The sequence below is a fragment of the Nicotiana tomentosiformis genome, chromosome 1 (assembly GCF_000390325.3).
Source record: "Nicotiana tomentosiformis chromosome 1, ASM39032v3, whole genome shotgun sequence".
Lineage (NCBI taxonomy): Eukaryota > Viridiplantae > Streptophyta > Magnoliopsida > Solanales > Solanaceae > Nicotiana > Nicotiana tomentosiformis.
The window spans coordinates 95,872,263-95,883,941 of NC_090812.1; the positions used below are offsets into that span (position 1 = coordinate 95,872,263).

Genomic DNA, 11,679 nt, shown 5'->3' on the forward strand with positions numbered 1-11,679 from the left:
ATCTTCCAGAACATTCTTACGTACGTGTAATTATTATAGCTAAGGATAGAATTTAGTAGTTAGAGTTTGTTATACAATAGCTAGTAAAAGAAAGACAAGTGTACAAATAAGAATCTTTCTTTTCTTTATTTCTCTTGTATATATTGATGTAATACAATACACAGAAAATCTTTAGCACTTCATTCTCGTCATTTTTATTCCTAAAATTGAACATTAGAGCCGATCCCAAACTATCCCATTTATCTTTTGCAGATGATCTTACCCTGTTGCCTGTTGGCAGAATCTTACGTACAAAATTCGAGATCTATCTTTTGACATCATGCACCAATTGCATTCATTCTTGACAGAACATTAATCTTGCTAAGTCAAAAATATTTTTCAAAAAACTGTCCAAGCGATAAAAAAATATGAAATCGCTAATTACATCAATATTCCCATCTCTAATACCTTCGGCAAGTACCTGTGGTTTTCCTATAATACACCATATGCCCAGAGCTAAAGATCTTCAAAAGGCTTTCAAATTGGAAAACCAAGTTCTTAAATTTAGACGGTCATACCACTTTGGCAAAAGCCTTCGTAAATAGCATTCCAAACCATATAATGCAATGTGTTAAGCTTCCACAGAGCACTTTAAGAGCATTGATAGGATTCCGCGCAATTTTATATGGGGAGACACTGAGAAGAAGAAGAAGATCCAATTTCTCAGAGACCGTTGTTCATGTATTCCTGTATTGCTACATTGCTAAAGTGTTTTGGAATAATAGAAACAAATCAACAATCATCATAATAATCTCGATAACCAGGTTTCTGTGGCCACTGTTGTTTCCAGAACCATTGAGTATAACATGTTGACCTCTACTAACGTTATAATTCATATATACATGTTGACAGCGTCCCAGGAAAAGTAGTTTTAGACTCAACACGGATGGCAGTGCAAATAGTATGAGGGTTTGGTGGAGTCGTCTGAAATTGCAAAGGGTGATTGGGTAACATGCTATTATGGAAGTTTAGCTTACACTACCATCTCCAGGCCGAACTCTGGGCTATCTACACGGGCTTAAAGAACATGGTCTATACCCATTACAGGTTGAAACGGATTGTACTGATACAGTTGAAATGCTCATCCTTTTTCCATTGTTAATGACTGCAGGTCAATGATGTCCCAAATGAAGCTGGAGGAGACCAGGCACCTCTTAACGGAAAAGAGCTCCCTCATCTCCAAATATGTTTTTAGTTTCCCCTCCATCCTTTTGCCTTGGGAGAGGGACAAAATTAGTGCTGCTATTACCAGAAAGACTACTATTTTGGCCCAGGAAAGCAGTATGTTATTTCCCTTTAACTAAGTAATATAATATCCCCGTTAACCCCCCCAAAAAAGACTTACAAGATGTAAAAGAGAAGTATAACTTCTTTAATGTTACTTGTATACAAACTAAAGTGAGGAACGGTAAGATAAGCGGTTCATCTCATGGAGATCAAAACAAGACATTTATTAGATATATGTATTCCATCAAATTTAGTTTAGCAGTACGTATAAAACACACAAGTCATATAGAGGAGAAATCAGTCTATATAACATTGCACAGACTACATCTATAACAGAATAATCATTGTATTTGATTAATAGATTCATCAATTACAATTGTTAATCCCAATATTGTTGCATTTCCAAAAATCTACTGGATAGCTTAGTAGGAGATAACACTATTTGGAAATCTATGTAACATTTGGATAGGTATTTTTCCTGTTTCACCTATCCTCCAAGATAGCTGCAATTTACAGCAAAAGGCATGAAAGCCAAAATAGTGTGGTTAGAGCTCAGAGGATCGGTTGGCATATTCTTGAACCAAAGCCCCAAAAAGTGAAGGCCTTTCAAGCAAACGAGATGGTTTGTCAAACTCTTTTGCTATTCCTGCATGAATAAGAAATGCCGGGGTTAAAGAAAGGAGTTTAACTTCTTTACACCGACAGTGCCAAAAGAAACTTTACACTATTATTTCACTTAAAAGATAAATACGTGTAACTACTCCTAATAAGTGGAATCAGCGACCTGGAAAATAAGACAAATAATCTGCTATAATAGGTCAAATTACGCATGTTTACATTCTTTTACTCTGTCCGCTTATATATAAGATAAATCCGAGAAAAAGGAAAAGAAAACAATCTATACAAACAAGGGATCAGATAGTATAGCATAAGCTTCCAGTTTGAAGTATGAAACTCACAAAATCCAAAACAAATAGGCTAATGACTTCATGCATTTACTACTACTTGGCTAACATTAGGCAATTTCTTCATAAAGGTACTGACTATGATTGGTTGGAAACCATCACATAAAGATAAATAATCATTTACCAGATTCAAAATAAGGTACAAAGTAAAAGGAGAGAAATCAGCACCTGCATCTATAACAAGAACTCTATCACAGTCCATGACTGTTGGTATTCTGTGGGCAATGCTGATTATAGTACAGGCCGCAAAGTCCTCGCGGATGATTTTCTGAATCACTGCATCTGTCTGTGAATCAACAGAGGCAGTTGCCTCATCCATAAATAGAAGTCTGCTACGTTTTAGCATCACTCTTCCCAAGCAAAGAAGCTGCCTCTGTCCGACACTCCAGTTATCTCCGTTATCAACAACTATGATTTACCAATGACAGTATTCAGTTATCAGTATATATATTTGAAACACATAAAAAGTTGGTTGCATAATTCCGCAAAGAACCACAAGGATGACGTAGAGGAGGAAAATTTACCTGGTGAATCAAGTTTTTCGGGTTTTAAAGACACCACATCTTTGAGTTGGCAGCGTTCGAGGCTCTGCAATGTACACGATTTCATGTTAGAGACATTCTGGGAGATAACAAAACACTGGAGTATATGCTTTTCTTCTCACTAACAAATAGTATGTTGCTCTTACAGAATTTAAAATCCAAAAAGATCTCAGCACTCAGAAGACATGTTTGGCTAACTCTGTACTATATTTTGAGATTTTTGTAAATTATTTCAGTCAGCAAGTTAGATTACCTTCCAAATTTCATCATCTGAATATTGTCCAATGGGGTCAATGTTGCTTCTCACAGTTCCTTCAAAAAGGACTGGCTCTTGGGGAATGATCCCGAAGCGAGATCTAAGATCATGAAGCCCAAGTCTGGATATATCTACGTCATCAATGATTATTCTTCCAGCTGCAGGCTCCACCAAACGAAAGAAAACTTGAATTAATGTTGATTTTCCACCCCCTGTACGACCAACAACACCTATCTTCTCTCCCCCTCTAATGCTGAGAGTAACTCCTTTAAGCACTAGAGGAGTGTTCGGACGATATCTAACCTGTTGACCAGTAGAACAAACAATATAGAGATTCAACGTAACATATTTGAAATTAAAGAATCTGTAGGCTTGTTAATACAGCTACCCTCTCTTCCTTACTATGAACTTTTTATAGTTTTCCTTTTGTGCAAATGCTAGCAAATAGCAACCACAGAATTAGTTAGAATTATTACCTGCACGTTTTCAAGCTCAACATTCCCACGGCTTGGCCAACTTGAAGGTGGGAGAAAATCCATCTTTCTCCACTCTGCTTCTGATGGTATTTCTGAGAACTGTTTTAATCTTTCGACAGAAACCATTTTATTTTCCACAAAGCAACTCACAAAGATGGACCAGAATAGGACACTATTAAGAGACAAGCCATATGATAGTGACAAACCAACATTTTCTGTAGAAATAAAAAAGAATATTAGTTATCTTCAGCTCCAGAATAGAACACACATATACAGAGGAAAGCTGAAAGAATATTACTCTTGGTTGATAATTTTGTAGTGCCAATGAATGCACGACTAAATGCTTGTCTGTTTGTATGGAATACTTTAATCACTAAGATTGAGAAAATAATATGACCACTATATTCAATCTCACCATACAATTCTTTATAGGCACAACACTTAAATTTGATCTACTATTTCATTCAGCAACTCTGACTTCTCTTGATGTATATATGCATTACTTCACAAGAAGGAAAATTCTCTAGATATAGTTGTTCAAGATTTTGACTTGAAACAAGAAGATAGAATGCAAATTTTTAATAGAAAGACATAAATGCTCAACGGATATTCTATTTCCTCATACTCATTTCATTTTTCAGTAGAGCAGGTAGATCTAAAGTACAGAAGGATTATCAAATACTAGAATTTATAATTCCCATAAATGAGCATTGGACGGTGTTATACCTGGCTTGATGATGCTGCTAGGTAAGACAATCATGAACATTGCAGAAACACAAAGAAGTAAGCTTCCCATCAATTCCAGTCGAAAGCCCAACCATTCATTGGATCCATTGTTGTGGAAATCCATTCGCAGATTGGAATTCACTCGGTTTACATTCTCGTTACAAAACATCTCCTGCTTCCTAAAGCAACGTATAGTCATAACACCTGAGATGCTTTCAGAGAAATGATGAATAACAGGTGCTTTTGTAATTGAGTCAAGCCGAGTCAATTCACGAGATGTTGCAAGATAATATCCCTGTAAACCAGAAATGAATTACCTGTTATTTCAATTGTAGTCTACATAATAGTCCTTATCTTTTTCGTAGCTCCCAAATAACACATGTCATATATCTGTGCTCCAATTGAATTACTTTAACACATTATGTCTATCTGCCCTGAACTTTTTCTTTTCTGTTTAACTTTTCAAGCATTCAGGGCTCCTTGCAGAAGAATGCTAATCTCCTAGTTCAAACAATATAAGTGAATGACAACTTGAAAATTCTACTTGCAACCAATGTAGATGTGAGCTTAGTATCTAGTCATCAACTAACAACAAGCCTTCCCCAAATCTAGATTGATCAGAGTTGCAAATAATCAAAAAATAGGAGACACAGAAATATGCAGTTAACCACATTTTAAGTAAAAAGTTTTAGCTGGACAGAACGAATAAAAAAGTTGCCTTTTAATATACATAATAACTGTCAGCCAAAATGCTCAGAGCAGACTAATTGCCTCTAAACAAAGGATTCAAATTTGAGTTCAGACAAGAAAAGAAAAAAGGACGGCTGTTATAAACAGTGCTCATACCCGGTACCAGATATTAAGCCAACCCAGAGGAATCAAAAGTAGTACGGTAGGCCAAGAATATTGGCATGTGATGATGATGATGCCGAGCAGTGTGATAAACATGGCCAAAGTGAGATTCATAAAAAACGGGAGGAAGACATCAATGTTGGTCTGATCATTAGATGCCTGCAGAAAAAAAACAAAACATCTCAACATCAGTGAATGAACTTCTATTCAAAATTCTAACATGTCATACACATTAAAACATGCAATGGATATTTTTCATTATTTAATCATCTAAGCAGCAAAGTTTGAATTTACATGCAAAAGGAAAAACTTGTCCTCAGAAATTTACCCGACTCAGAATTCTTCCGGAAGGTGTTGTGTCAAAAAATGACATAGGAGCATGCAGTATGCTGTAAAGAATCTGTCCGAAAAATATTTGGGCAGTCTTGAGCCCCATAAGTGTCACAAAATACATCCTGATCACTATCAGCAACGAAGAAACAACTGCAATAACACCGTATATCCCAATAAACAGAGAAGGATTGAAGGACATGGCACGATCCGCTGAAGTTTCATATGCCAGCCAATAATCACTTGCCATTAGAGAACTTTGCCACAAGAACGAAAACAAGATAACTAGCACTACACCCCACCATCCAAAAGCTTCAGTAATATATAGCTTGTACACACGAGGACTGACTTTTCCAGTTTCTCTTTCTTCTTCCTTTATAAGTTTAGAATCCCCCCTATCAGATGTAGACTGTTGAGATTTATCATCTCCGTTTTCTTCCTTAGATAATCTTCGAGAAGATTTTGATTCTTCAAGGGAGGCATTGCTCTCTTTGGTTGTTTCCACGTCAACAAGTTCTAAAGAGGTCTCATGTGCAGCTACTAGCTCTTTAAAATCCATTCCAGCTTCTAATATCTCATTATATTTGCCAGATTGCACGATCATCCCATCTCGCATGACCTTCAAGAAAGCAAAACACTCTGATAAAACATAAAGTTCAGGTTTTATAGAAACCAACACACATGTGAATCATTTAACAACCAAGAAACACTACTCTTGACACTTGGTTCCAAAGGGGTTGATAAAACACTCTGAAACTTACAAGGATCAGGTCAACATTATGCAAGAAGTCAACTTGGTGTGTGACAAGCAAAATGGTTTTATCTTTAAGAATTCCCCTCACACATTCCTGCAAAAAAGCATGAAACTTTCAGATGGACATTACAAAGAGAAAACAAATATGAGCTTCGGAATTGAGATGGCTGAAAATATAGAGACATCAAGGCAAAGATTTAAAGTATTCAGGTGACTAAGACTAGTCAACTTCATCGAAAGTGATTGGACTAAGAAGAATTTTAATAAAGACAAGTAGACAACAGATAACAAATGATGGATTAAGCCTTCCAAACTTAATAAAAGTCTTTTAGATTATACTTTTTGGAGTAAATAGCTTGCCACTTTCACATCTTCCTCCCAGGAAATGATATGTGTCTTCACTGGGGAAAGTAGCCATTCAAAATCCATGATTTTTCTCTGATAGGTCCATAATTTGCAGAATGAAACAATGTAATTTCTATCTTAAATTAAATCTTCAATGACACATGACATTGTGGACTTCTAACCTTGAAGATTTCAGAGCCAGTGTGAGCATCAACTGCACTGAATACATCATCTAGAAGATAAATATCACAGTCCTGGTAAACAGCTCTTGCAAGCTGGATTCGCTGCTTCTGACCACCACTGAGGTTGATGCCACGTTCTCCTATTTCAGTCTGGTCTCCAAACTCCATTATTTCCAAGTCCTTCTCCAAGCAGCAAACCCGGATCACTTCCTTGTATCTGTCTCTGTTCATTGGCATACCAAACAGGATATTTTCTTGTATCGTGCCATTCTGAATCCACGATGTTTGTGCAACATAGGCAGTTGAACCACAAATTGTGACCTGTTGGACAAGGGGTTGGTAAAGTAAGTTAGCAAATAATTACTACATTTAAGGAACTATTAACCAATCAAATCATTCAATATTTTTAAGAAGAAGGTGAACTAGTTGATTAAGTACGAAGGTCCCACATAATTCCGGTGAGGCACCAGCTTGGACAAGCTGAGGACATCATGAACTAATTGGTCAGCTCAAGACTGAAAACACAGTTGATTTTGCTTGCATTTAGGACTGTTATCCAGAGTAATAGACAACCAAGCAGAAAATGTAAATATGCTCTGGAATTGTAAAGTAACTAATCAGCTAATAATATAATGGTGTTTCTATTACACGCCTGAAGTTCATTAGAAGCAAAGACTACTAAGGATTGGAGTAAAAGGAGTGAAGCACAGTAGTTTGACTCTGTCGGCCAGTAAAACCTCTGCTTTGGTGGAGATCAAACGATACACCAATGAGAATGTACCAGTCCACTAATATGAAAACAAAATAGTATCTCACAGGTAATTGCTTGATTGCAATTGTTTTGCATATAATACCTCCACTCTACACATTAGCCTACATTAATTTTTTATACCACAGAAAAGAGGTAGCAACAAGGGGCAAAAGGTAATTGGCAGCTAAGTTTGTATTAATCAAACAAACAGAAGGATGAGAGCCATACCTGACCCGACAACTTGTGCATCTCACCAAGTACAGATGCAAGGAGGGAAGACTTCCCCGCCCCAACTGTCCCCACTACTGCTGCAAGCTCTCCTTTTCTAATCTCAAAGTTTACATTTTTCAATTCTTCTTTACTGTTTTCATCATCCCAGCAAAAAGCTCCATCTTTCACCTGCATAGCAATTGTACCCCCACAACCTTCTAGTCTTTCCACAGCTTTATCCACTAACTCCTTACTCATCATATATTTGTCCAATCTATCAAGAGATATCATTGCTTGTGAAAGTGAGATCATGGATTGAGGGAAAGCCCTGATCGGTTCCTGCAACATCTTGAAGAGAGATGTTGCAGTGAACACTGTCCCTGCACCAAGCGGGATTCCCAACAAGATTGCACTTCCAAAAGTGAGTGTAGCCACTAGAAGAGGAGTGCTCCACAAGACAATGATATTCCCAGCGATTGAGTACAAGAACTTGGACAACCATCCATACTCGGATTCGCGGAAGGATTCAATTCTTTTGTTAAAATGTTCTTCCCATGCCTGGAACTTTATAACGCGCATATAATTAAGCATCTCATTTGTCGCTTTCATTCTAGAATCACGATTCTTCATGATGTTAAATTGAAACCTGTTGTTTCTTTTAGTCCCAAACACCACAAATACCATCACTGCTGCAAGTCCAGCTAGCGTTACAACAGTTGAAGCACCGAGGTAAGTATAAAGGATGCCTAAAGCCACAGAAACTTGCAATGGCATGAGCCAAATGGAATGTAGCTGTAGCATCATATCGGACAGCTGCTGAGCATCGACGGCCATATAATTTACAATCTGTCCAACACCATGAGCCTGTCTAGCTGAGCATGACAACCTTAACCCCTTCTTATACAAAGAAGTGAGAAGTGTCGCTCGAATAAGCATGCCAAGCTTTTGGGAGTTAAAGTTGAACTGATGAGAGGTTAGAACTTCCACAAATTTGGCTATTAGGAGAGTTCCTATAAGGTAGTATCCTTCATAAGGAGATGTCCTCTTTCCTGCTGTGTAATCAACAAATCTTTGTATGAGTGTTGGCCCTACATACATAACACATACCCTAATTACTGCAAGAATGGCAGTAAAAATAACTTCCTTCCAAAAGCAACGCAGCAATGTTGTTCGGACAGGATGCTTTGATATTTCTTCAGGTTTAGGCCAATTTCTTTCGAAAAGTTGAGACATTTTCTCTGCTCTATGCAGTGGGGAAAGTGAAGGAACTTCATCAATCTTGAGAGGTGACTTGTAACCTTTTTGCAGTAAAGGGTTCATCCAAATCCAAAAGGCTTTCGATATTAGAGAAGCTGAAGCAAAGCCACTCACACTGGATTTATCCAGGAGTTCATAACCATTGGTTTCATCACTTAAGTGAGATTCAGAATCACTAATTACAGCAACTCCGGTCGAACCTCTAATGGCAACAATGAAGAGAACAACAGAAATAGGAAATGAAACTAATGAACTTATATCATCCATTCTTAAATTAGGATCAATTTCCTTAAGTGACACAAGCCTTGTGATCCCACAACCAAAGAACAAACTCATAACTACAAAGTTTGCAATCCAAAACACGCGCAGGGACAGTGGATGGGAAATAGCGTGAAATCTTTTCTCATGAACTATTAGTATAGTGATTACAACATGTGTAATCGCCTGAAACAACCAATACAGTCCATCTATGACTTTCCAAGGCGACTGGGAATTTCCCACAATAACCAAAATGCATAAAACTATAGAAGATAAGGCTAAAATAGCTGACAAAATCAGAGACAGCTTAAACCAAAGATTGGTTCTAACAGAAGTCCTGTTGTGTGCAATTAGAGGCTTATCAATGCTAGAAGTAGAGTGCTCATTGGACCTCAACTTTGAGTACAACTTTTGTACTGCAAATACAATGAAAGTAAGCAAAAGCAGCACATCAATGGAAGATAGAAGAGTCCTTTGTGGACATGGAGAGAGGAAAATGAATCTTAACCATTTAACAACTGCTGAATCCTCTGACGATTGAAATGTGGAGGCAGAACAAGAAAGTGATGCTAAACAAGATTCTGAAGACATACTGTTCCTCATATCCATGTTATACCATAAAAGATTCATCCTTTATGTCTTTATATCCCCTGAATCTGCATACACTGAAAAAAGGTGAAATTTTTATTCAGCAAGAGAAGATGTTTGTCACCCATATCAAAAGAGACAAAGGATGGAATAAAAACAAACAAAAATTGAAATCACATGAAGATTATGAGTTGGAAAAAGAACCAAGGAAAGAGAAAGGAGAAATCTACAGGAAACGGAAACATGTGAAAGTGTGAAGAGAAAGAGAAAGAGACCTCTCAGAATTAAATAAAAGGGCTGTTAGCTACTGGACCAAAACATTGTACAATAAAAGTTCATCAACTTTCACAGTACAGCAAAAGTTCATGTAGGGAAAATATACAAAAAGGAACTTTAGCAACAGTTTAGAGTAATATAATAAAGGAGATGATGATTATGAATGAAAGGACAGTTTTTTTTTTAAATCAAAAAGTTATTGAGGGAGTACCATTTAACAATGATAAATTCTAATCATTAATGCAAAAGAGAAAAAAAACCATCCCCATCAAAAGATTTTCTCTATAAATAAGAGAAATGAAACTCAAAAAAGTGTCATGCAAAAAGGAAAAGGATTTGGTCTAGTGGCAAGAAGAAGCTTTTAAGCAAAGCTAAAAACTAGATTGAAATATGAATCAAACTCACCACTACAGAGAGCCAAAGAGAAATTCATTAGAAAAAATCATATCTCTCAGCTCAAGGATTTATTTGATGAACAAGAAATCTACTTTGCAGTTTCCTTGCTGGTTCACTTACAGTACTAGGAACCAGTCAGTTCTTCTTCTGGTATTTGGTTCTGTTTTCAAAGCAGCCTATTTCCACCTAGCTTCTAATTTATCTCTCCTAACAAATGTCCAAACTCTAAGATGTTTACAAGTCTTCGACAAAGACAATGTGTTTGCTAGCAACGATAGGATAAGAAATTTTCTCCCTCCTTTACACGTTCTTTTTTAGCCTATTCTGAATGACAGTAGTATTTTTTTATTTAACAATAATTTAATTAAGCTTTTTATCTTATTTTTAATAACATGATTTAACATTCACAAAATATCATGGTATATTTATAAGATCATAATTTTTTTTTAAAAAAAATAAAAATTTCTTTAAGCACCTTCAAGTAAAATAGAAGAGATCACTTTTGGTACGTTGGATTAGGTAAGAGATTATGATCTAAGTATAAATATAATCCCTTGACTTAATATTGGATATACCACCTTATCTCACCTCATTTCATCAAACTTGGGAATTATTTTATCTCACCTCCCATGTGGGATAAAATAGTATTCCGGAATAACTTAGTCCGCTTACCAAACGACCCTATCGGTTGTATGGGATGATTTGAGTCCTTTCTCGAGCAATTCAAAATTTTGAGTTTATAATTTTTGAATTCTAAAAAGCACAATTTACTGTATTCTGAACTAATAAATTTTATATATTGAATAAAATTCTTAATACAAATATAAAATTTTAACTAAAATTAGTGAGTTACCCCAAACTCGTAATTAGAACTCACTTTGCCTCTAATCCCTACAAATTTAACCAAAAGTCTCGATTCCAGCCTTTCACAAATTTGGAGTCTGGTTAAAAATGGCAGAATGAGAGGGAGTAAGTATGCACAAATTCAACACAAGGAAATGAGTGGATTTGATTGATGAAGAAAAAGGTAGCACTACCAATTTGTTGGAAAGAATTTTCTAGGACAGAAATCAATGGAGGTAATGGAAGAAAAGACGTGGAGATATAGTAATCGACCAGATTCAAACCCAAAGTAGCAGAACCTTCTTGTCGTTTTGCGCTAATTCATATTCGTCCTTGGTAGAAAATAGAAAACAATCTTTCGTTTTATTATCTAAACTTTTTTTACATTTATAAATTTAAAATAGTG

At 36.3% G+C, this 11,679-nt stretch overlaps 1 protein-coding gene across 2 annotated transcripts; it reads right to left on the reverse strand.

Moving 5' to 3' along the window:
- Positions 1–1,594: 1,594 nt before the first annotated feature.
- LOC104102849 (ABC transporter C family member 14) lies at positions 1,595–10,650 on the reverse strand. Of its 2 annotated transcripts, none has more exons than XM_009610688.4 (12): positions 10,440–10,650; positions 7,674–9,835; positions 6,695–7,015; positions 6,175–6,261; positions 5,412–6,032; positions 5,078–5,242; positions 4,232–4,526; positions 3,506–3,720; positions 3,027–3,332; positions 2,756–2,819; positions 2,400–2,639; positions 1,595–1,912 (listed from the first exon to the last, which is right to left on the reverse strand). In XM_009610688.4, exons 2-12 carry the CDS (start codon positions 9,798–9,800, stop codon positions 1,812–1,814), a joined length of 4,542 nt encoding a protein of 1,513 aa, XP_009608983.1. In that variant the 5' UTR covers positions 9,801–9,835; positions 10,440–10,650; the 3' UTR covers positions 1,595–1,811. The 2 variants fall into 2 exon arrangements, with proteins under 2 accessions (XP_009608983.1, XP_033513760.1); XM_033657869.2 differs by having other exon boundaries at positions 7,674–9,826; positions 10,440–10,597.
- Between the last annotated feature and the right edge of the window lie 1,029 nt (positions 10,651–11,679).